The sequence below is a fragment of the Staurois parvus genome, unplaced genomic scaffold, assembly GCF_062004578.1.
Source record: "Staurois parvus isolate SC_StPar_1 unplaced genomic scaffold, SC_StPar_1.0 ptg001323l, whole genome shotgun sequence".
In the NCBI taxonomy this organism is placed as follows: Eukaryota; Metazoa; Chordata; class Amphibia; order Anura; family Ranidae; genus Staurois; species Staurois parvus.
The window spans coordinates 42,313-68,097 of record NW_028319119.1 but is presented as its reverse complement, the minus strand read 5'-3'; the positions used below and the strand labels follow the sequence as shown (position 1 = coordinate 68,097).

General features: G+C 49.9%; 1 protein-coding gene across 1 annotated transcript; it reads right to left on the bottom strand.

Annotated features, from left to right (window-relative positions):
- Positions 1-91: 91 nt before the first annotated feature.
- LOC149437050 (transcriptional repressor scratch 1-like) lies at positions 92-25,558 on the bottom strand. Its single transcript, XM_089661190.1, has 2 exons — positions 23,281-25,558; positions 92-4,409 (listed from the first exon to the last, which is right to left on the bottom strand). The coding sequence occupies exons 1-2, from the start codon at positions 23,390-23,392 to the stop codon at positions 3,685-3,687; spliced, it is 837 nt and encodes a 278-aa protein (XP_089517316.1). The 5' UTR covers positions 23,393-25,558; the 3' UTR covers positions 92-3,684.
- Between the last annotated feature and the right edge of the window lie 227 nt (positions 25,559-25,785).

The following is a 25,785-nucleotide window of genomic DNA, read 5'->3' as shown; positions in this document are numbered from 1 at the left end:
CTGTAGGTGTGGTCAATGATACATGTATATGCAAAATAGACTGATCCCCATATCTGCAAACATGGCTAATCCCTGCACCCCCCCCCCATAACTATAATAATGGCCTTTCTAGACCTGTAAATCACTGGTGTCCTCCACACCTGCCCAGACACTCCCCACCCCTGCTGTCTTCCAACACTGCAGTATGGGTTCGTCATTGGTCTCTGCAGATCTGCAGTACTGGTCAATACCACATTCCTTCAACGATGGTCCATCATTGACAGACTGACCTATAATACCTACAAGATGTTCAAAGAGATAAAGCTAGGTAGATGCTGACTGTTTTACTGACATATATAGTTCTGGTCAACAACAGTCTTTAAATCCCAATGACGCTCCAGATCTGCAGACTCTAACACTGATAAGTCATGACCTCAAAGCCTAACCAAACGCTGGCCCAAGGACTGATGTTCAAGACTTCCGTCTGCATCAGATATGACCCCCCACAGCAAGCAGCATGTTAAAGACTAAAAGAAAGGACTGGGAGCCAAGAAAACATCTGGTCACCATGCTATTGATATGACTATGGATGACAAGGATTGATATGTTATTATTGCAAATGGAACGTAACCTACTTGCTGCCACTCGCATGCAATCCTGTGATATTTGGAAATTGTCTGCTGTGCATGCAATGTAGACTGAGGTCAACCCTTTCAAAACACTAGGAATGGAATTGTGAGAGGTGCAGGAGGAGACAAATCCCTGATGCAATATAGCCTTATCTTGACTGTACCATTCCCATGATCCACTGACTTCTTCTGCATTGCACCTCTGTCTGGATGGAGAAATGGTCACGTGACTCAGCACTGAGGCCATCTGGAAACTGTCTCTCTATACAAGCAGAGGAGGTAAGCAATGGAAGCCATCATCACTAGGAATGAATTAGGGCTGCTTGGATTGGTGATGTAACTGCTTCATTGTGAGAGGTAGCCATGACCCTACGAAGGTGGGATGGTGGGATGGAGGTGACAGATTGTCTGTGTGGAGGTAGAGGATTGCCATGGAGCAGGTGGAGGATTGTCTTGGTGGAAGTAGAAGAAATGAACATGGTGGAGCTTGGAGGTAGACTGATATGAAAGATGAGCAGGCTTGTAAAATTCGAGGTAGACCGACACCAAGGAAATCCATGGTGCTCCTGACATAATGAAACCAACATCTTCATTTATTGGTAAAAGGATGTAGTGCTGCATTCCGGGGTCAGGCTTTGGATGGGATCCCAATTATCCCCAAACACCAGGATTGTTGTCAAATGCAGAAAAATGAGACATTTTACCAACAAACAAGGATTTCTGCTCAAGCGTATCTGAACCCAAGAACAAAAATGTGATAAGCTGAAGCTTAGTAGTGCTTAGAGGTGGCTTTTGTTCCTTTATTTTCTCCTGGTGATCCTGCCAGTAACACACCTCCCATCGTAGGATGACAGCAATCAATCTGTATCTATGGAGGAAGCCATAATGGTCACCAAGGCTGAACTCTCAATGCGTCTGCCTTTGTTCATCTCCATTACATGGGGTGTGGGGAGATTAGTGGTTTACAGAAGGAAGATAACATTGCTTGTGCTTTGAGTTCGGCTCACAGGAAATGATAAAGACGCAACATTTCTGGCAGGATCAACTGCTATTATTTGTATTGGCTGAAGTAAAAAGGAAAATGAATGCAGCCACCACATCTAAGCACTGGTAAGTGGCAAGTAGGACATTTTTGATCTTTGGTTTAGTTGTGATTGTTCTGTGACCCTTACAGACTGTGATCATGAGTACTGGTCAGAAATGAGGGTTCTACATTTGGCTTGCAGTCACCTCTCAGAGCAGCCATTCTCAACCAAGGTTCAGTGGAACCCCAGGGTTCCTCCAGAGGTTGTTGGGGTTCCTTGATGTGGTTGATTGTCCTACCGTTTGATGCTGCCTGCATAGTTCCTGGACCAACAGCACTTGGCAGCATGACACCAACGATCTATTAAACTGTCTGTAATGGTTTCATTATGTGTACTAACCACTAATGCTCCCGTTGAATCCCATTAAATTGGTTTTAATAAGGGTTCCTCAAGACTTGAAAATTAGGGGTTCCTCTGGAGTAAAAATGTTGAAAAAGGCTGCCTGAGAGAGTCAACCTCATGTTTCCAATTCTAAATGGAGTTATTGTGTTTTCACCAATAGAGTTCAGTGAACACAACCCCAGGGTGTAAAACATGGATACCCAACGATAGAATGGAATACATAGATTGGGTCCAATAAACTATAAAAACAAGACACCCCAAACTGTGCTGTGACATTGTTGTCCAATGGTTATTTGAGAAATGTGGGCTTCCACCAACATGACTGGGAACCTCAGCAAAGATATGGGATACAGAACCTAAAACTGTCCCTGGCAATATGTGCATCTCCACCAAGGACTTGATATACCTAGATGTACAGATATGTAAGTAGGGGCCCCAGCAATGTAATAAGAAACCAAAATGTCATGTAAAAGATTGGCAACTGGATCTCCAGACATATGGTCTCCATCATGACCTGGACTATGTGACATTTGAGCTGTTCTCCAACAAGCTATCTGGACATGGACCTCCACCAAGGACTGGAAATACTATCAAAGTCTGAGTACTCTATGTGAGTATGAATGTGACTGGGTCTCCTCCTTTCCGATGTGTGTGATAATATGTGATGAGCCAACGATGAACCAGACTCCATAATGACTTGTAGAGTGCCAACAGCATAAGGTTACCGCTAAAAAAAACTATTGTTCAGACTTCTCGCAGATACAATCACTTAATGGGCCGACATAATGCTGCTCTAGACACGCTCCTCAATGACTAAAAACAAGGAGGTGTCTAGTGTGCGTTAAAAAAGAAATAGAATTGTATATAGTATGTACAAGACACAACTGGGCCCACGGGCCAGCGGTAGTCATGAGACTCAACCATAAAACCCCTCTGCTCCATCGCTGAGCTACAACTCCCGGAGTGAGATCCTTATTGCTCCTTAGAATCCTCCAACCTTCCGTTTTATTACTCCATATCTCGTACCACCCATTCGTCTTATTGCTGCAGGTAGCATATGTATGTTAGTTGAGATGAATGGCTTCGTCTTAATTCTACGGCACTATGTGGATGGATATCACACATAGGAAAAGAAAACATATCTGTGGAAGTAAACGCTGAGAACGCACCTCTATTCAACCCTACAAAAAGGGGGATCTTCCAGACCACCCAATGAAGGCCTCTGAGCTGCCTGTCCTCACATCCTAAAAACAGGAGTAGCACATCACACCCTACCCCGTCCCCTTCCTAGCTTCCATGACTGAGAGTTTATACTTAAAAATGATTGGATAAATGATATATAATATTAAATATTAATCATAAGGGTTCTGTGCATGACTTTGTAAAACAATTGCTCAGGATTTCTCCACACTTCACACGTGGGAAGTTTCCACCAGCCTTGGAAGAACATTTGAATAAAACCAACTCGTTTGGTGACCAGAGTGGAATAGGAGGAACGATCATCATCCAATCCACACAAAGAAGTGACAGAAGTGGGCAGCATCAGATCTTGCACGTGGCCACTGAAAGGGAAGGATGTAACGAGAAAGAAGCGACCAGAGGATGCAGTAACAATGTTGAGTGTGGAATGGTGATGACAGAAACCACCCTCAATCTTCCATTGGGCTGAGTGGAGGCACTACCCCCTTGAAGCAGGCTGACTCGTAATGTTTGTTGAGATATGACTTGAGTGCGAAGGTCTTGCTGCATCGTTTGCACTTGTAGTGTTTGAAGGCGGAGTGCGTCTGCATGTGTGCACGGAGGTTGGAGCGGTCAGCGAAGGCTTTTCCACAATGGGCGCAACCAAAGGGCTTCTCCCCGGTGTGGGATCTCATATGGCCCTGGAGAAGCCATGGTCGGCTGAAGGCTTTGCCACACGTGTCACACTTGTGCTTGAGGTCATGGGTGAGTAGATGCATGGCCATGGCCGGCATGGACACGTATACTTTGCCACAGGTGGGGCACTTCTTGGCGAGCTTACTATCCAGACTGCGATGAGTCTGCTTGTGCCTGCTTAAATTGGAAGACGTGGCGTAACTCTTCCCACACTCGTTACAGCTGTGCCTCTGTATGGAACGACCCCCGGCCAAAACCTTGCGACGTGACCGGCCATCTGTGATGAAGAAGGCATCCACTGAGTAACCCTCACTGACTGCTGCATCTCCATTGATGTAGCCCCCTGTGATCTCTGAGCGCGGGCTGTCCGGTGGTTCTGAGTCAGGAGCTCCATATTCACTCTGCACTGCTGTATAAAGGGTGTCTGGAGAGGGGACCTTAATGGCTCCATCGCTGTCCCCGTCGTATACGGAGGGGGTAATATATTCAGTGATGTAACCTGGAATAGAAAATTGAGCGAGGGTCATTCAAGCAAAACAAGTGCTACTGGACACCATTATTAGATAGATCTCCCCTCCCTCCATCCCTACTGGACACCATTATTAGATAGATCTCCCCTCCCCCACCCCTACTGGACATCATTATTAGATAGATCTCCCTCCCTCCACCCCTACTGGACACCATTATTAGATAGATCTCCCCTCCCCCACCCCTACTGGACATTATTATTAGATAGATCTCCCCTCCCCCACCCCTACTGGACATCATTGTTAGATAGATCTCCCCTCCCTCCATCCCTACTGGACACCATTATTAGATAGATCTCCCCTCCCGCCACCCTACTGGACATCATTATTAGATAGATCTCCCTCCCGCCACCCTACTGGACACCATTATTAGATAGATCTCCCCTCCCGCCACCCTACTGGACATCATTGTTAGATAGATCTCCCCTCCCCCACCCCTACTGGACATCATTGTTAGATAGATCTCCCCTCCCTCCACCCCTACTGGACATCATTATTAGATAGATCTCCCCTCCCGCCACCCTACTGGACATCATTATTAGATAGATCTCCCCTCCCCCACCCCTACTGGACACCATTATTAGATAGATCTCCCCTCCCCCACCCCTACTGGACATTATTATTAGATAGATCTCCCCTCCCGCCACCCCTACTGGACATCACTATTAGATAGATCTCCCCTCCCCCACCCCTACTGGACATTATTATTAGATAGATCTCCCCTCCCCCACCCCTACTGGACATCATTATTATAGATAGATCTCCCCTCCCCCACCCCTACTGGACATCATTGTTAGATAGATCTCCCCTCCCCCACCCCTACTGGACACCATTATTAGATAGATCTCCCCTCCCCCACCCCTACTGGACACCATTGTTAGATAGATCTCCCCTCCCCCACCCCTACTGGACACCATTATTAGATAGATCTCCCCTCCCCCACCCCTAGGTCCCTGGGGGGGGGGTATAAAGTTTGGTAAAGGCTGATCTGAGTTTAAATTGTTTCCAGAACAAGAAGAAACCTTCAGTGTTTGTAATTCTGCATTCTCTGCATGAAGATAAATATCCTTGTGTGTGCAGCCCCCCTCCAGCCCCCTAAATACTCACCTGAGCCCCTAAATACAGCCCCCCTCCAGCCCCTAAATACATCACCATCCAGCGATGTGTACGAGAGCCTCAGCTCTCTGGGAACACTTCTGGGGACAATAGCTTAGACAGCAACATTACCTCCCAGCCAGTGAGCCAATGAGGAGAGAGCGGGGGTGGGGCCAAGCTGCACTACGTGTGTGAATAGACACACAGAGCTGTGGCTCAGGAGCGAGCCTGTTCGGGTGCCCTCATTGCAAGCTGGTTGCTATGGGGGGCACAAGGTAGGGGTAAGGGCCAGAAGTGCCTGTGGGGGCCCCGAGAAGAGGAGGATGGAGGCTGCTCTGTACAAAACCATCACAGAACAGATACGTATGATGTGCTTTTTATTAAAAACACCAAATCTTTTATATGACTTTGCACAACTACAGGGCGCAGTAACTGGAAATTCTATCTGGAATAGAGAAAGGAAGTTCTCCATTATTGGGTCCCCAAATTCTTCTCAGAACACCAATGAAGAGGCCTCCATGGGGTCCACATGTCACACCAAGGGGCTCCTTCCTTTATAACAATACTATATACAGAATGCCCGGAGGATAGAGGCCTGGTCTGTCTTGGGTGATGGTGGGCTCCATATCTCTTCCTCTGATGAGGAGAAGGAGAAGCCAAGGTTAAGGCTTTCTCTTCATGATGGAATTGAACATTTGAATTTTACGACTTCTGTTTGGAAGGAACACTTTACAGATTGTATCACCCCCTCCCCTCCTCCACCATCAACCACAACAGAGAAACAAGTCATGGGATGGGTGAGGTGTTCTCTCATAGAAGTCCTTCCAAACCCCCCTCTCTATCCTTCTCCTCCTTCGAGGCCCACTGTATCTGACTATTCTCCCCAACCCCCTGAGGATTGCTGTAATCTATCGGCCTCCGGGACCCGTATCCCGCTTCCTTGATGATTTCTCCGCCTGGCTACCCTTCTTTCTCTCTTCCGAGCTCCCCACCATCATCCTTGGAGACTTCAATATCCCTGTCAACATCAATAACCCGGCCACATCCCAACTCCTCCACCTAACCTCCTCCTTTGCACTCACACAGTGCATACAATCCACCACCCACTCCAACGGGAACATCCTGGACCTTGTTTTCTCTCATCTCTGCGCTCCCCACAACCTCACTAAGATCCCCTTCCCTCTCTCTGACCACAACCTGATTACCTTCTCTATCTCCTCGTCCTCCAACGCCTACCCCTCCAAATGTCACACTACTACCAGCCGTAACCTCCGCAACTTGAACCCTGCCCCCCTCCACTCTGCAGCTGATCAACTTTACGACAGCATCCTCCCCCTGTCCTGCCCCGTCCTGGCCACGACTGCCTACAACAACTTGCTGTCAACCGCTCTAGACTCGCTAGCGCCTTTAACCACATGAAGCTTCAGACCCCGACCGCTTCAGCCCTGGCAGACTGATCACACCAAAACTCTCAAACAACGCAGTCGTGCGCTAGAGCGCTGGAGCGACTATGGCGCAAAACCAATTAGCGTTCACCCGTTATAAAATCTGCCTTCCACACCTACACCTCCTCCCTCCATGCTGCCAAACAAGTCTTCTTTCTGACCCTCATCAAGGCCCTCTCCTCCAATCCTCGCCAACTCTTCTCTACTTTCAACTCTCTACTCTCTCCGCCCCACCTCCACCCAGCACCTCACTCACCGCCCACGAGATTGCCAATCACTTCAAAAACAAGATTGACACAATTCACAGGGACATCGCTGCTGCTCAGATTTCCACCCCACCTATCACCTCTCACACGGTAACCCCCTCAACACCCCTCTCCCTTATCCTCACCACTGTCCAGACCTCCACCCCACCTAACATTCCTCACACTGAAGCCCCCTCAATACTCCACCCCTTTGACCTTACTACCACTGAGAAGGTCACTAAGGTCTTCTCTGAAGCCCGCCTCACCACCAGCCCCCTCAACCCTGTCCCCTCACAACTCCTACGATCACCCTCCTCCTCCATCCTACGCTCCCTCACCCACATCTTTAATCTCTCCCTCTCTACTGGCGCCTTCCCCTCCCCTCTGAAGCACGTGCACATCACCCCCATACTTAAAAATCTCTCCCTGGACCCCACCGATCTGAAAACCTCAGACCCATGTCCTTGCTGCCATTTACATCCAAACTCCTTGAGCGCTTAGTCTACAATCGCCTGAGCTCTCACCTCACGGACAACAACCTCCTCGATCCCCTCCATTTCGGCTTCCGTCCCCTACACTCCACAGAAACCGCCCTACACTCCACCAAAACCGCCTTACTCAAACTCACCAATGACCTGCTAACTGCCAAAGCTAATGGCCACCATTCAGTGCTCCTACTCCTCGACCTCTCCGCGGCCTTCGACACAGTCGACCACCCCCTCCTCCTCAAAAAACTACACTCCCTCGGCCTCAGAGATTCTGCTCTCTCCTGGCTCTCATCCTACCTGTCACAACGCTCTTTCACCGTTACCTATAATGCTACCACCTCCCCCTCACTCCCCCTCTCTGTTGGGGTCCCTCAAGGCTCTGTCCTCGGGCCCCTTCTCTTCTCCATCTACACCTCCTCCCTTGGCCAACTCATACACTCTCACGGCTTCAACTACCACCTCTATGCCGACAACACACAAATCTATCTCTCTACCCCTCGCCTCACCCCTTTAGTCTCCACCCCTCACCTCACCCCTTCAGTCTCCGCCCGAATCACTAGCCTACTGAGCGACATATCAGACTGGATGTCGCTCCACTTCCTCAAACTGAACCTCTCCAAAACTGAGCTCCTAGTCTTCCCCCCAGCCCGCACCCCCCCCCTTCCCCCACTGACTTCTCCATCACGTCCAACAATGCCACCATCAGGCCCGCCCCACAGGCCAGAGTACTTGGTGTCATTCTTGACTCCAATCTATCCTTCCAGCCCCAAGTCCAGTCGCTAATGAACTCATGCAGACTCCACCTCCGCAACATGCAGACTCCGCCCCCGCAACATGCAGACTCCACCTCCGCAACATCTCCATAATCCGCCCATTCCTAACCCCAGAAACCACTAAGCAGCTCATCCACTCCCTCATCATATCACGACTGGACTACTGCAACTCCCTCCTCACTGGCCTGCCTCGCCACAGGCTATCCCCGCTTCAGTCTATCCTGAATACGGCGGCCAGACTCATCCACCTTACCAACCGCTTCATTTCCACCACCCCCCTCTGCCAATCCCTCCACTGGCTTCCACCCAACTCTGTCAATCCATCCACTGGCTTCCACCCCCCTCTGCCAATCCCTCCACTGGCCTCCACTCAGTGTCCTCCACCCTCCTCTGCCAATCCCTCCACTGGCCTCCACTCAGTGTCCTCCACCCCCCTCTGCCAATCCCTCCACTGGCCTCCACTCAGTGTCCTCCACCCCCCTCTGCCAATCCCTCCACTGGCTTCCACCCCCCTCTGCCAATCCCTCCACTGGCTTCCACCCCCCTCTGCCAATCCCTCCACTGGCCTCCATTCAGTGTCCTCCACCCCTCTCTGCCAATCCCTCCACTGGCCTCCACTCAGTGTCCTCCACCCCCCTCTGCCAATCCCTCCACTGGCTTCCACCCCCCTCTGCCAATCCCTCCACTGGCTTCCACCCCCCTCTGCCAATCCCTCCACTGGCCTCCATTCAGTGTCCTCCACCCCTCTCTGCCAATCCCTCCACTGGCCTCCACTCAGTGTCCTCCACCCCTCTCTGCCAATCCCTCCACTGGCCTCCACTCTGTGTCCTCCACCCCCCTCTGCCAATCCCTCCACTGGCCTCCACTCAGTGTCTTCCACCCCCCTCTGCCAATCCCTCCACTGGCCTCCACTCAGTGTCCTCCACCCCTCTCTGCCAATCCCTCCACTGGATTCCGATTGCCCAATGGGTCAAATTGAAAATCCTAACACTGACGTACAAAGCTGTCCATAACTCTGCCCCAAACTACATCACTGACCTGATATCCAAGTACCACCCAAAACGCACACTCCGCTCCTCACAAGACCTCCTTCTCTCTAGTTCCCTGGTCTCCTCCTCTCATGCCCGCCTCCAGGACTTCTCCAGGGCATCATCCATCGTCTGGAACTCCCTACCCCAATCCATCAGACTATCACCTACTCTCCTCTCCTTTAAGCGCACCCTGAAAACCCACATCTTTTCCTCCTGTACCACAATCCCCTCCCTCCTAGATTGTAAGCTCCAAGCATCAGGGCCCTCGATCCCCTCATGTATCACATTGTATTGGTATTGTTCTGTCACATGTTCTGTCCCCCTCTGTAATGTACAGCGCTGAGCCAACTATTGGCGCTTTATAAATACTGTATAATAATAATAATAAAAGTAAATCTAAACCCAAAGAGAGAAAATGTCATATTGGCAGTCTTCAGATGGGGTTGTTGCATTATAATTTTTTTATAGGAAATATCTGTTGATCCTGCCATAAATCCTCCTCCTCCATATGGAGATGAGAAGAGGGAGAGGTCTTCCCCAGTCCTACCCTAGGGTGACAACGCTGCTCCTCCATAGATACACTACAGCCAGTGAGTGTTGTCACCCTAGAACAGGAAGTGTACTAGCACGATCACCAAGTAAAATTAAAGGGGAAGTAGCCAGCAAACAAAAACAAATGCAGCCAACACATCTAAGGACTGTTAGGTTGAAATATAACATTTTGTAACTGCAACAAAAGGCTATAAAATGTGAAAGTGGGAAATCCTTTCTTCTTATAAATGCCGTTCTTTCTGGATAAGAGATACGTCTTACACATCTAAGCCCTCTTGTTGGGTTCCCTCACTGGGATCTCATTCATTCGTTGGGGATTCTCCGCATGTCATATCATGTGTATGTGAATTATTCCTCTCTATAAAAGTCACAAAAATAATGAACCGGGGCAGAGTTCAGATTTTTCTTAGCCTGTTCCTCTGGCACTCTGTACCCCTCCCTCTCCTCACTGGCCTGTGTTGTATGGAGAAGTTTTCCCTGACCTCGAGCAATGATCTGCCACCAGTGTAGATTGGTCACTTCCAGTCCAGCCTGATTTATTATGGAGAAAAGGACAATGGGCACAGAAGACCTGAAGGTGGTGAAATCTGATGGTTTATGTCTCAGAAGACCTGAAGGTGGTGAAATCTGATGGTTTATGTCTCAGAAGACCTGAGGGTGGTGAAATCTGATGGTTTATGTCTCAGAAGACCTGAGGGTGGTGAAATCTGATGGTTTATGTCTCAGAAGACCTGAGGGTGGTAAAATCTGATGGTTTATGTCTCAGAAGACCTGAGGGTGGTGAAATCTGATGGTTTATGTCTCAGGAGACCGGAGGGTGGTGAAATCTGATGGTTTATGTCTCAGGAGACCGGAGGGTGGTGAAATCTGATGGTTTATGTCTCAGAAACCCTGAGGGTGGTGAAATCTGATGGTTTATGTCTCAGAAACCCTGAGGGTGGTGAAATCTGATGGTTTATATCTCAGGAGACCTGAGGGTGGTGAAATCTGATGGTTTATGTCTCAGAAACCCTGAGGGTGGTGAAATCTGATGGTTTATGTCTCAGAAACCCTGAGGGTGGTGAAATCTGATGGTTTATGTCTCAGGAGACCTGAGGGTGGTGAAATCTGATGGTTTATGTCTCAGGAGACCGGAGGGTGGTGAAATCTGATGGTTTATGTCTCAGGAGACCGGAGGGTGGTGAAATCTGATGGTTTATGTCTCAGGAGACCTGAGGGTGGTGAAATCTGATGGTTTATGTCTCAGGAGACCTGAGGGTGGTGAAATCTGATGGTTTATGTCTCAGAAGACCTGAGGGTGGTGAAATCTGATGGTTTATGTCTCAGAAGACCTGAAGGTGGTAGAATCTGATGGTTTATGTTTAGAAGACCTGAGGGTGGTGAAATCTGATGGTTTATGTCTTAGAAGACCTGAGGGTGGTGAAATCTGATGGTTTATGTCTCAGAAGACTGGAGGGTGGTGAAATCTAAAGGTTTATGTCTCAGAAGCCCTGAGGGTGGTGAAATCTGATGGTTTATGTCTCAAAAGCCCTGAGGGTGGTGAAATCTGATGGTTTATGTTTCATGAGACCTTCCAGATCCTTCCAGAGAGACTGGAATAGTTTTAAAGCTTAGTCTGTGGTTTCAGTCTGCAGAATGGTTAAAGAGATATACTTCCTATGTCCACCTAAAGATAGAAGAACCAGCTTGATGGAAGAGATCGAGGTCATGTCACCGAAGAAAGGACCACCTTCCCTTTGGGGTCCCTAAAACTGGGAACCATCTGAGGATAGTGAAGTCTGAGGGTTTATGTCTCTGGAGACCTGAGGGTGGTGAAGTCTGATGGTTTATGTCTATGGAGACCTGAGGGTCGTAAAGTCTGATGGTTCATGTCTCTGAAGACCTGAGAGTGGTGAAGTCTGATAGTTTGTATTTCAGAAGACCTGAGGGTGGTGAAGTCTGATGGTTCATGTCTGTGGAGACCTGAGGGTGGTGAAGGCTAATGGTTTGTGCCTCAGGAGGCCTGAGGATGGTGAAGTCTGATGATTTCTGTTTCTGGAGACCTGAGGGTGGTGAAGTCTGATGTTTCATGTCTCTGGAGACCTTAGGGTGGTGAAGTCTAATAGTTTGTGTCTCAGTAGACCTGAGGGCTGTGAAGTCAGATGGTTTATGTCTCTGGAGACCTGAGGATGGTGAAATCTGATGGTCCATGTCTCAGGAGCCAGAGGGTGGGGAAGTCTGATGATTCATGTCTCGGGAGACCTGATGGTGGTAAAGTCTGATGGTTTATGTCTCAGAACCTGCAGGTGGTGAAGTCAGAAGATTTATGTTTCTGGGGACCTGAGGGTGGTGAAGTCTGTTGGTGCATATCCTAGTTTCCCGGACCTCAAAAGGAAGGTTTCATCATGCTGATCCTTCTAACTTCAGGTGGACATATGAAATATATCTCTTTAACCGTTCTGCAGGCCGGAACCATAGAAAAAGCTTTAAAACTATTCTTTCTGGAAGGATCTTCTTCTGACCCATATTCTATAGAGTTCTTAAAGGGAATTTCAATACTATCTAAGGAAGGAAAAGTAAGAATGAGAACTGAAGAATTGAACTTGACACAATAAATAATGGACTCAATTGACCTCAGTGCTAATAATAAAGTATAGTGTACAGAACTATGTCCTCCTGTGTCCTCACAGGACCTGACGAACATTGAACCTACAAACCCAACACTCTCCTCCAGGGTGCCCAGAAAGCAACGTTTAGAAACAACGCAAAGAAAAAATGTATACCGCTTCAAAGATTACCACAAAGCAGAAATATATACTGAAAGGTCAACGCCATAAACCAGCCTTTCCCAACTTTTTTACCGTTGAATTAATTTTCAGGTCTTAGGGAACCCCCATAAAACCAATTGGAAGGAATGCCCCTTACAGTGGTGGTCATTGAGAAAAAATGACCCTTACATTGATGGCCATTGAGAAGAATGCCCCTCTTTCAGTGGGGGTCATTGAGAAGAATGCCCCTCTTACAGTGGTGGCCATTAAAAAAGAGTACCTCCCCCCTTACAGCGCTGGCCATTGAGAAGAATGCCCCTTACATTGGTGGCAATGAGAAGATTGCCCTGCTTACAGTGGTGGCCATTGATGAACGTCCCTCTTACAGTGGTGGCCATTGAGAAGAATTCCCCCTTGCAGTGGTGGCCATTGCTGCTTTTACATTAGTGGTCAGGTTCCAAGTGTTGTACGTCTCAGGACTATGCAGGCACCAATAAATGAAAGGCCAGGCAGCCACAGCTCAAAGGCCCCCAAGAAACCTCTGGGGGATCCCTAAGGTTCCATGGAACACTATTGGAGAATTGCTGCTATAAACTATAAAAGTGGGCCTGTGTTACTTTATCCAACCTTTTTACCCTTGAGGAACCCTTGAATTTTTTTTCAGGTCTTGGGCAAGCCCTGCTAAAACTAATTATTTGGCCCAACGCCACATTGGGTAACTATCAAAGCACTTTCTTGCTCCCCTTGCTCTATTGGCACATTAGTGTGGATTCCTAGCAGGTTGCACCCCCCTATCCTTTGTCCTACTTAATCCTTCTCCCTTTCTATATGGGATAGGCAGAAAGCCAGAAGGCTCCTTGCTTCCCCACATATCCCCCTAGATCCTGTCTTTGGAAACCCGGAGTTTGTGCCAGGTTTGGGACCCTCTTGTTTCCAATGGTGGATAACTGAAGGCTTCTTATGCATAGGTGACTTCCTCAATGGTAATAATATACACCCTGGCTCATTATCGAGAGGCCCTGCAAATGCCCCTGAAGAAACGTTTTGATGTACACAACTTCTGTCCTATGTCAGAACCAAACTTCAGCCTCTTGATGGTCCCCCTGACTTTGACATTGTTTAAAGTAATCTGCCAATCTGGATTCTTGGTGAAGGGGCAAGTTTCTATAGTATGTAACCTACTAGCCATCCAGAATTGTCAACATTCCTACATGAAACTTTGGGAAAAGGAACTTATCAGAATGGCAGGATATTGCCAACAATCTAAAGTCTCTACTAATACAACCCTTATAGAATCTAATTCTAAAACTCTCCTACGATGGTATCTAGTACTGGTCAGGATTGCTTGAATGCATTTATCGACATCTTCAGCCCGATTTAGACATTGCGATCAGCAGGGTTCCATGCACCATGTCTGGTGGAAATGCCCCAAAGTAGGCAGATTCTGGAGAAAAGTCTTTACGTTTATCTGGTCAGTTACGGGCACAAATATTCCCCCATCTCCGGACATGGCCTTGTTTCAGAAATTACACTCAAGACTAATCCCGTATACATTATTGGCTGCTAAAATCGCTATAATGAGGTGATGGAAACGGACTGCTGTGGTACAAATGGATTACGTCTATCACAAATTAGATATCTCTCACCAGATTTAAAGGGCCTGGGAGACACCTCCCTCCTTACTCCTGGTGACCTCACTTTTCTCTTGCCTTTTCTTTTTCCTTTTATTTCTCTTTATTACAGTATGAAGCAATGGACATTATGTTATGGTGTTTTCATGCCTCACATTACTGTTGGTCTCTCAAGAACACCACGAGTTTATTGATTCTAGCCGGTATAACCAGGGAAACAACTTTGGCCCTCCCCACCACATGGAACGCTCTGCTCTGAGAAACCACCTTGCGAGTGGTGGGGGAAGGGGGGGAGAGGCGTGGTCTGTTTATTTCTCTACCATACCAGGAGGTAATGGACTACTAGCTGTCTTTTGTCCCCCCCATTGGATTGACTATTGTCAATTGTTATATTTTCTTGTGTGTTGTTTTGTTCTTAAGGGACTCTTTAGGGTCAGGCAATGTTGTTTCTTTCCCTGTATATGTGGAAACTGTAATAAATAGATTGGCATAATAAAACTAATTAATTGGGAGTCAGTGGAAAAAATTCTCCTTACAGTGGTGGACATTGAGAAGAACGCCCCCCTTACAGTGGATGACATTGAGAAGAATGCCCCCATTATAGTGGTGGACATTGAGAAGAATGCCCCCCTTACAGTGGTTGACATTGAGAAGAATTCCCCCCTTACAGTGGTTGACAATGAGAAGAACGCCCCCCTTACAGTGGATGACATTGAGAAGAATGCCCCCATTATAGTGGTGGACATTGAGAAGAATTCCCCCCTTACAGTGGATGACATTGAGACGAATGCCCCCCTTACAGTGGATGACATTGAGAAGAATGCCCCCCTTACAGTGGTTGACAATGAGAAGAATGCCCCCCTTACAGTGGTTGACAATGAGAAGAATGCCACCCTTACAGTGGTTGACAATGAGAAGAATGCCCCCCTTACAGTAGATGACATTGAGAAGAACGCCCCCCTTACAGTGGATGACATTGAGAAGAATGCCCCCATTATAGTGGTGGACATTGAGAAGAATTCCCCCCTTACAGTGGATGACATTGAGACGAATGCCCCCCTTACAGTGGATGACATTGAGAAGAATGCCCCCCTTACAGTGGTTGACAATGAGAAGAATGCCCCCCTTACAGTGGTTGACAATGAGAAGAATGCCACCCTTACAGTGGTTGACAATGAGAAGAATGCCCCCCTTACAGTGGATGACATTGAGACGAATGCCCCCCTTACAGTGGATGACAATGAGAAGAATGCCCCCCTTACAGTGGTTGACAATGAGAAGAATGCCCCCCTTACAGTAGATGACATTGAGATGAATGCCCCCCTTACAGTGGATGACATTGAGAAGAATGCCCCCCTTACAGTGGATGACATTGAGAAGAATGCCCCCCTTACAGTGGATAACATTGAGATAAATGCCCCCCTTACAGTGGATAACATTGAGATAAATGCCCCCCTTACAGTGGATGACATTGAGATAAATGCCCCACTTACAATGGATGACATTGAGAAGAATTCCCCCCTTACAGTGGATGACATTGAGAAGAATGCCCCCTTATAGAGATGTACATTGAGAAGAACACCCCCCTTACAGTGGTTGACATTGAGAAGAATGCCCCCTTACAGTGGATAACATTGAGAAGAATGCCCCCCTTACAGTGGATGACATTGAGAAGAATGCCCCCTTATAGAGATGTACATTGAGAAGAACACCCCCCTTACAGTGGTTGACATTGAGAAGAATGCCCCCCTTACAGTGGTGGACATTGAGAATAATGCCCCCCTTACAGTGGTTGACATTGAGAACAATGCCCCCCTTATAGAGGTGGACATTGAGATGAATGCCCCCCTTACAGTAGTGGACATTGAGAAGAATGCCCCCCTTACAGTAGTGGACATTGAGAAGAATGCCCCCCTTACAGTGGTGGACATTGAGAAGAATGCCCCCCTTACAGTGGTGGACATTGAGAAGAATGCCCCCCTTACAGATAGCTGAAAAGATCATTGGTGTCATGCCGCTGACCCTGCCAAGTGGTTTTGTTGGTGTAGTCACCAACAAAAGAAAGGCCAGGCAGCCACAGGTCAAGGAACCCCAAGAAACCTCTGGAGCAGGGATGGGCAACGGTGGCCTTCCTGCTATTGTGGAACTACATGTCCCATGAACTGACAATTACAAGCCTGACTCCCAGAGGCAAAAATATGATGGGACTTGTAGTTCTGCAAACGCTGGAGGGCTGCAGTTGCCCACCCTTGCTATGGAGGAACCCTAAAATCCCATGGAACCCTGGTTGAGAATGGTTACTATGAACTATAATAGTGGACCCATGACCCTCTAGAATTCACCCTGGTGGGGTATATTTTATGGAGTTTGTTATACTTTTCCCATTGAAAATTAGAACAGAGGAGGGACATAGTCCCACTTTTATAGAGTTGTTTTGGTGATCTCAGTAAATATTCCTGGTTGGTGGTCACTTCCGATGGTTAGTGATCATCTCAGTAAATATTCCTGGTTGGCGGTCATCTCAGATGGTTGGTGGTCTCAGTAAATATTCCTGGTTGGCGGTCATCTCAGGTGGTTGGTGGTCATCTCAGTAAATATTCCTGGTTGGCAGTCATCTCAGATGGTTGGTGGTCATCTCAGTAAATATTCCTGGTTGGCGGTCATCTCAGATGGTTGGTGGTCATCTCAGCAAATGTTCCTGGTTGGCGGTCATCTCAGATGGTTGGTGGTCATCTCAGTAAATATTCCTGGTTGGCGGTCATCTCAGATGGTTGGTGGTCATCTTAGTAAATATTCCTGGTTGGCGGTCATCTCAGATGGTTGGTGGTCATCTCAGCAAATGTTCCTGGTTGGCACTCATCTCAGATGGTTGGTGGTCATCTCATTAAATATTCCTGGTTGGCGGTCATCTTAGTAAATATTCCTGGTTGGCGGTCATCTCAGATGGTTGGTGGTCATCTCAGTAAATATTCCTGGTTGGCAGTCATCTCAGATGGTTGGTGGTCATCTCAGTAAATATTCCTGGTTGGCGGTCATCTCAGATGGTTGGTGGTCATCTCAGTAAATATTCCTGGTTGGCAGTCATCTCAGATGGTTGGTGGTCATCTCAGTAAATAGTCCTGGTTGGCAGTCATCTCAGATGGTGTCAGGAAAGGCTTATCCATAGTGCAAGTGAGGGTTCGTGGCACATAAATATGCGCATGTGCAGAACAATAACGGGCCACATAGATGTGCATGGTTTTGGGCAAAAGCGTGCACAAATGCGCGCGCGTATGCACACACATGCATCCAGGCTCGCGCCTGTCACTAATGCTGGTGCCAAAAGGGCTATTTGAACTGGCTGCAGTCTTGTCTCATTGCCGTTTGGTCTGCAGCTTCTGAGTGTTCCTGATCCTTGTGCCCGACCTCTGATATTATCCAGCTTGTTCTTGATCTTCGCTTGTCTGCTACCTGCCCCGACCCCCGATTGTCTTGACTACTCTTCTGTCTCCTGATCTTGTCCGATTGTACCTCTGCTGCTGACTTGGCCTGACTTCTCTGCCTTCTGCTGTCTATGCCTGATCTGCCCGACTGTTACCGACCCGGCTCGTCTGACTTCGCATCTGTCATCATGCTGGCTACAGTCCATCAGTCTGGCAAGTCCGCATCTGGATTCTGCTTCCTGCTGTAACCTATAACCTGCCATCCAGCAAGATCTGTAACTAGCTGTCCACCTTCAACCTGTCCTGCTTCTTCACCTGTCTGTGGACTTTAACTCACGCACATACTACTGGACTGATCACAGGCACTCATACCACACCGTGCTCCTGTGGCTACTGTCCCTCCACCAGTGGCCCTCGAGCTGGAGCTGTACGGGAGGCCTGCCTCTTCACGTGAGGCTCACTATCTAAGGCACGTGACAGATGGTTGATGGTCATCTCAGATGGTTGGTTGTTATCTCAGATGGGTGGTTGTTATCTCGGATGGTTGGTTGTTATCTCAGATGGTTGGTTGTTATCTCAGATGGTTGGTTGTTATCTCAGATGGTTTGTGATCATCTCAGATGGTTGGTGGTCATCTCAGATGGGTGATAGTCATTTCAGATGGTTGGTTGTTATCTTGGATGGTTGGTTGTCATCTCGGATGGTTGGTTGTCATCTCGGATGGTTGGTTGTCATCTCCGATGGGTGATAGTCATTTCAGGTGGTTGGTTGCTATCTCGGATGGTTGGTTGCTATCTTGGATGGTTGGTTGTCATCTCAGATGGGTGATTGTCATTTCAGGTGGTTGGTTGCTATCTCGGATGGTTGGTTGTCATCTCGGATGGTTGGTTGTCATCTCGGATGGTTGGTTGTCATCTCGGATGGTTGGTTGTCATCTCAGATGGGTGATAGTCATTTCAGGTGGTTGGTTGCTATCTCGGATGGTTGGATGTTATCTCAGATGGTTGGTTGTCATCTCGGATGGTTGGATGTTATCTCGGATGGTTGGTTGTCATCTCGGATGGTTGGTTGTCATCTCGGATGGTTGGTTGTCATCTCGGATGGTTGGTTGTCATCTCGGATGGTTGGATGTTATCTCAGATGGTTGGTTGCTATCTCAGATGGTTGGATGTCATCTCGGATGGTTGGTTGCTATCTCGGATGGTTGGTTGTCATCTCGGATGGTTGGTGGCATCTCGGATGGTTGGTTGTCATCTCGGATGGTTGGTGGCATCTCGGATGGTTGGTTGTCATCTCGGATGGTTGGTTGTCATCTCGGATGGTTGGTTGTCATCTCAGTAAATATTCCTGGTTGGCGGTCATCTTTGAAGCCGTTTTCCCTTTGAGTTGTTGGTTGCTATCTCGGATGGTTGGTTGTCATCTCGGATGGTTGGTTGTCATCTCGGATGGTTGGTTGTCATCTCGGATGGTTGGATGTTATCTCAGATGGTTGGTTGCTATCTCAGATGGTTGGATGTCATCTCGGATGGTTGGTTGCTATCTCGGATGGTTGGTTGTCATCTCGGATGGTTGGTGGCATCTCGGATGGTTGGTTGTCATCTCGGATGGTTGGTGGCATCTCGGATGGTTGGTTGTCATCTCGGATGGTTGGTTGTCATCTCAGTAAATATTCCTGGTTGGCGGTCATCTTTGAAGCCGTTTTCCCTTTGAGTTGTTCCTCCCATATCCTACAGATCCAAGAGGCGCAGTATCACCTAGAGCCAGATCCGGCTCCTCTCTGGGGACATTTCTGGGATCTGTCCTGTGGTTGTCACAGTCTTGTGAGGTCCCTGTGTGCTCAATGACCGTATCTATGTCCTTCCTGCCGATGATGAATCCTACAGATCCTGCTGTGTAGACACACGACACCCTGAGAAGTGGACAAGTGGCCACAAAACTGTGGAACATCTGGAAATGGTTAGGCTGCATTGTAGAGCCGCCCACATGGCCCAACGCGTGGCGGTATTATCGGTGACACGGCATCCTATAGGAGGACACACATGGGGGTCGATGTGATTGAATTTGATAGGAAGCTGAACATTTCTTCTGTCATCCATACATTCCTGGCCTGGCTCAGTGTGATGCACCTTTATGTAACGCACTCACTACTGCCCCCTGGTGTCCTCTCTCAGCAGATGTTGGCTCCCCCCCCCATCCTTCCTCAATCTCTCTGCTGCTTCTCGATTTCCCTCACCTCAGCAGATCGTCTCTGCCGTGTACCCTAGTGGTGTCCCCTCCTTCATCCATGACCCACTTCGGCATGCACCCCCCAGATGTGATGGAGGGGTGCGCCATGTATGGTCTGCATGGGGTGTGTTGTGTCCACCTACTGCAGAGCAGAGGGCAATCAGGACACACACAGGCAGAGCCGGGGAAGGGGTGACCTTGGCTTGGGGGGGGGGGGGGGGGGGTGGCAGGAAGAGCAGAGCCCTGTTGCTTGCCTTGGCATCCATCTTTGTTCCTTCTCCATAAAAGACACAAAAGGCAATCCCTGTCCCCTTTGTATTACCCCCCAGTGGGGGGTGGAGGGGGTCTCGGCTCCGGGATCTGGATGGTCATGTGACGTTTGTTCTGCAATGCCCAAAGCTGCGCAATCAGCGAATTTCCCAAAATAGCATCTCGCCTGGCTCTCCAAAACAATGAAATTCCAGCAGTTGTGAGCCCCCTCCTCCGCCTCCCTCCCATCCCCCCCTCCGGAATATCTCAAGGTCAGAGGAAGAATGGTGGGACCCCCCATGTCCACACACAACACCTGGCCGGGGACTGGGATGTCATTGTCCCCATTATTACTGGGGGGCAGGATCCCCCCCCCATACACACTCCCTGTGCCCTTCAATGGATGCACATTCTCCCCCCACCTCCTCCTCCTCACTCAGCTCTAAATATAGTTCTGCATTCAATACACAGGCCTCAGATCTGCTGCAGAGCATTGCGTGTGTATGACACCGGCTGCAGAGCATTGCGTGTGTATGTCACCGGCTGCAGAGCATTGCGTGTGTATGTCACCGGCTGCAGAGCACTGAGTGTGTATGTCACCGGCTGCAGAGCATTGAGTGTGTATGTCACCGGCTGCAGAGCATTGCGTGTGTATGTCACCGGCTGCAGAGCACTGAGTGTGTATGTCACCGGCTGCAGAGCATTGCGTGTGTATGTCACCGGCTGCAGAGCATTGCGTGTGTATGTCACCGGCTGCAGAGCATTGCGTGTGTATGTCACCGGCTGCAGAGCACTGAGTGTGTATGTCACCGGCTGCAGAGCATTGAGTGTGTATGTCACCGGCTGCAGAGCATTGCGTGTGTATGTCACCGGCTGCAGAGCACTGAGTGTGTATGTCACCGGCTGCAGAGCATTGCGTGTGTATGTCACCGGCTGCAGAGCATTGCGTGTGTATGTCACCGGCTGCAGAGCACTGAGTGTGTATGTCACTGGCTGCAGAGCATTGCGTGTGTATGTCACCGGCTGCAGAGTACTGAGTGTGTATGTCACCGGCTGCAGAGCACTGAGTGTGTATGTCACCGGCTGCAGAGCATTGCGTGTGTATGTCACCGGCTGCAGAGCATTGCGTGTGTATGTCACCGGCTGCAGTATATGAACCATGGTGGAGCATTGCAGGGATATGTAACCCATGGCGGAGCATTCTCTGTATAGGAGCCCCATGGCAGAGCATTCTCTGTATAGGAGCCCCATGGCAGAGCATTCTCTGTAGAGGTGCCCCATGGCGGAGCATTCTCTGTATAGGTGCCCCATGGCGGAGCATTCTCTGTAGAGGAGCCCCATGGCGGAGCATTCTCTGTAGAGGGGCCCCATGGCGGAGAATTCTCTGTAGAGGAGTCCCATGGCGGAGCATTCTCTGTAGAGGAGCCGCATGGTGGAGCATTCTCTGTATAGGTGCCCCATGGCGGAGCATTCTCTGTAGAGGAGCCCCATGGCGGAGCATTCTCTGTATAGGTGCCCCATGGCAGAGCACTCTCTGTAGAGGAGCCCCATGGCGGAGCATTCTCTGTAGAGGGGCCCCATGGCGGAGAATTCTCTGTAGAGGAGTCCCATGGCGGAGCATTCTCTGTAGAGGAGCCGCATGGTGGAGCATTCTCTGCAGAGGGGCCCCATGGTGGAGCATTCCCTGCAGAGGAGCCCCATGGCGGAGCATTCTCTGCAGAGGAGCCCCATGGCGGGGCATTCTCTGTAGAGGAGCCCCATGGCAGGGCATTCTCTGTAGAGGGGCCCCATGGTGGAGTATTCTCTGTATAGGAGCCCCATGGCGGAGCATTCTCTGTATAGGAGCCCCATGGCGGAGCATTCTCTGTATAGGAGCCCCATGGCGGAGCACTCTCTGTAGAGGAGCCCCATGGCAGAGCATTCTCTGTATAGGAGCCCCATGGCAGAGCATTCTCTGTAGAGGAGCCCCATGGCAGAGCATTCTCTGTAGAGGGGCCCCATGGCGGAGCATTCTCTGTAGAGGAGCCCCATGGCGGAGCATTCTCTGCAGAGGGGCCCCATGGTGGAGCATTCCCTGTAGAGGAGCCCCATGGCAGAGCATTCTCTGTAGAGGAGCCCCATGGCGGAGCATTCTCTGTAGAGGAGCCCCATGGCAGAGCATTCTCTGTAGAGGGGCCCCATGGCGGAGTATTCTCTGTAGAGGAGCCCCATGGTGGAGCTTTGCATGTGCGGTGGAGTATGCAGGCGGTGGGGTATGTAGAACACTGCGGAGGACTGTGCGGGTGTAGGAGTGACTGTAGATTTCTGGATGTGTCAGGGATTGCAGAGCACTGCGTGTGTTTGCAGAGTAATATCTTTGCGCACATGGTGTGTGGATCCCGGGACATGCTGCAGTCAGCTGTTTGCTGGGGACTGCAGAGTTGTCTTCTCACATGTGCAGTGCGGGGACTTTAGGCCGGGAGTGATCAGCACTGTTGGGTCCAGTAAGGGCCATTGGCCAACATTGGTCATTATGGACTGTCCCTCAGAACACCAATCAGTGCTGGCAGACCTGGGGGAGATCCACTAATGAGGGCACAACTGGTGCTTGGGGTCATTGCTGCTCCACGGGGATGACCCCCAATTATCACCACATGGGGTAAAGGCTGTGTCGGATATCTGCCCCCCCCCCCCCCCGCCGCGGTCCCCCCAACTGTGTGATCTCATGCTCATTCATGTGTGTGAACTTAGTTACCCCTTTGCTGTGTATGTGGCATGGTGTGTTGGGTTCCTCCAGGTGAAGCCCTCTACTTGGTCCTTCTAGGTCACATACATGTAAAGCTGTTTGCCCCATGAGGGTCACTATGCCCAGTACTGGCCCCTGAGGGTCACCCATCTACCAATGCCCAGTACTGGCCCCTGAGGGTCTATGAGGTCTAGAGACCAGGGATGGAGCTCACCTTTGTCGGAGATGTGTGCAGTGAAGTCTGACCGATGCCTGACATAAGCACTCTCGCTGTCAGTCGAGCAGAAGCCGTCCTTTACCTTTTTCACCAGAAAGGACCTTGGCATTGTTCCTCTTCCCCTCCAGAGGTGAAAGGTCAGTGCAGGGTCAGGGAGGAGGAGAGGGTTATGGAAGTGAAAAGAAGAATGAAGAACGATGCTGAAAGAGGGACATCAACTGCAGTTCTCCTCCTCCACGCTCCCCGGAATGGGACACCAAATGTTCTGCTGGGTCAGAGAGATGGAACCAGTGGAGGGAAAGGGGTAGAGTCCCAGCCCTCAAAATAAGGAGAACCTCTGCTGGGCACCATCAGGTCTCTGGAAGGCTGCACTGGACAGTAGTTTAGATGCTTCTCCAGATACCAGCAGGACCTTTGATGACCCCCCAGATTCTGGCAGGGGAGAGTACTTTGGATGGTCCCCCAGATTCCAACAAGGGACAGCAGCCTGGAAGACCCTCTAGATTTCAACACTGGACAGGAGTCTGGATGGCCCCCCAGATTCTGGCAAGAGAGGGTAGTTTGGATGGTCCACCAGATTCCAACATGGGACAGCAGCCTGGAAGACCCTCTAGACTTAAACACTGGACTGGAGTTTGGATTGCCCCCCAGATTCTGGTAAGAGAGAGTAGTTTGGATGGTACACCAGATTCCAACATGGGACTGGAAGTCTGAATGGTCCCCCAGATCTTGGGAAGGGACAGCAGCTGCAATGATCCCCACGATTTCAGCACTGGACAGGAGCTTGTTGGATGATACCCCAGATTTCAGCTTTGGGCACCTGTCTTGATTGACTCTTAGACTTCAGCACTAGACAGCAGCTTGATGGTCCCCCAGGTTTCAGCACTGGACAGCAGCTTGCTGGTCCCCCAGGTTTCAGCACTGGACAGCAGCTTGATGGTCCCCCAGATGTCAACACTGGAGGCCAGCCTTGATGATCCCCCAAATGTTAGCATTGGACTTCAGTCTTGATAATCCCCAGATTTCAGCACTGGCCAGCAGCCTGGATGTTCCCCCAGATGTCAGCACTGGCCGGCAGTTTGGACATGTCTCCAGATTTCAGCACTGGACAGCAGCCCTGATGCTCCTCCAGACTTCAGCACTGGACAGTTCCCAGGACCAGCAAGCCCTGCATTGCTCTGTACCTGTGGTGTCTCGCACCTTGCTGTGTGCCCTGGTGGTCTCCCAGGTGTCTTGGTTGGGGGTCTGTCTCCCTGGTCTTGCTCTGTACCTGTGCTGTCTCGTACCTTCCTGGTGGTCTCGCAGGTGTCTTGGTTGGGGGTCTGTCTCCCTGGTCTTGCTCTGTACCTGTGCTGTCTCGTACCTTCCTGGTGGTCTCGCAGGTGTCTTGGTTGGGGGTCTGTCTCTCTGGTCTTGCTCTGTACCTGTGGTGTCCTGCACCTTCCTGGTGGTCTCCCAGGTGCCTGGTTGGGGGTCTGTCTCTCTGGTCTTGCTCTGTACCTGTGGTGTCCTGCACCTTCCTGGTGGTCTCCCAGGTGCCTGGTTGGGGGTCTGTCTCTCTGGTCTTGCTCTGCACCTGTGGTGTCCTGCACCTTCCTGGTGGTCTCCCAGGTGCCTGGTTGGGGGTCTGTCTCTCTGGTCTTGCTCTGCACCTGTGGTGTCCTGCACCTTCCTGGTGGTCTCCCAGGTGTATTGGTTGGGGGTCTGTCTCTCTGGTCTTGCTCTGTACCTGTGGTGTCCTGCACCTTCCTGGTGGTCTCTCAGGTGCCTGCTTGGGGGTCTGTCTCTCTGGTGTTGCTCTGAACCTGTGGTGTCCTGCACCTTCCTGGTGGTCTCCCAGGTGCCTGGTTGGGGGTCTGTCTCTCTGGTGTTGCTCTGAACCTGTGGTGTCCTGCACCTTCCTGGTGGTCTCCCAGGTGCCTGGTTGGGGGTCTGTCTCTCTGGTGTTGCTGTGTCTCGGTATCCTTGTCAGTCTGTTGCTATTTGTGCCTCTCTTCATCAATTCTGCATCATTCCTTTTTTTTTTGCTGTCTTTCCCCCTCCTGGCTTTCTGTTTTCTCTCAGCTCCTCCTCCTTCCAGTGATCTCTCCTTCTATAGAGCTGTCATCCCCTCACACGGCTCCATCCCTCCTTTCCGAGGCGTTTTCCTCTCCTACCTTCCTGCTCCAGTGCTCAGGATGTGTGAAGGCTTTCCACTTCAGCTGCTCCATTTAAAGGGCTGTGATCAGGTGCTGCTGCGGGATGGCCTGCCATAATATCCCAGAATCCCCGGGGAGCCCCACGTCTTTATTATCTTCCTCCCCATCTCTGCAGACGGATCTTCCCTGGAAAACAGAAGGGGGCAAAAATGAGCCCAGGGGAGGAAGAGGAGCTCCAACGGGGGGGAGATTTCCCCGAAGAACCATTCCGTCTCTTTGTCTTGGCTTCTCCCGTCTCGTGGTCTCCTCTGTCGGCCCGACATCTGTGTGTCCTTCTGATCCGACATTCCCCCGAGGATTACGT

Bases quoted from the DNA above. Each gene is read 5' to 3' on its own strand.
- LOC149437050 (XM_089661190.1), bottom strand. From the start codon at position 23,392: ATGCCAAGGTCCTTTCTGGTGAAAAAGGTAAAGGACGGCTTCTGCTCG. The intron at 4,410-23,280 runs GTGAGCTCCATC...TTTCTATTCCAG, and splicing joins TGCACACATCTCCGACAAAG to GTTACATCACTGAATATATT.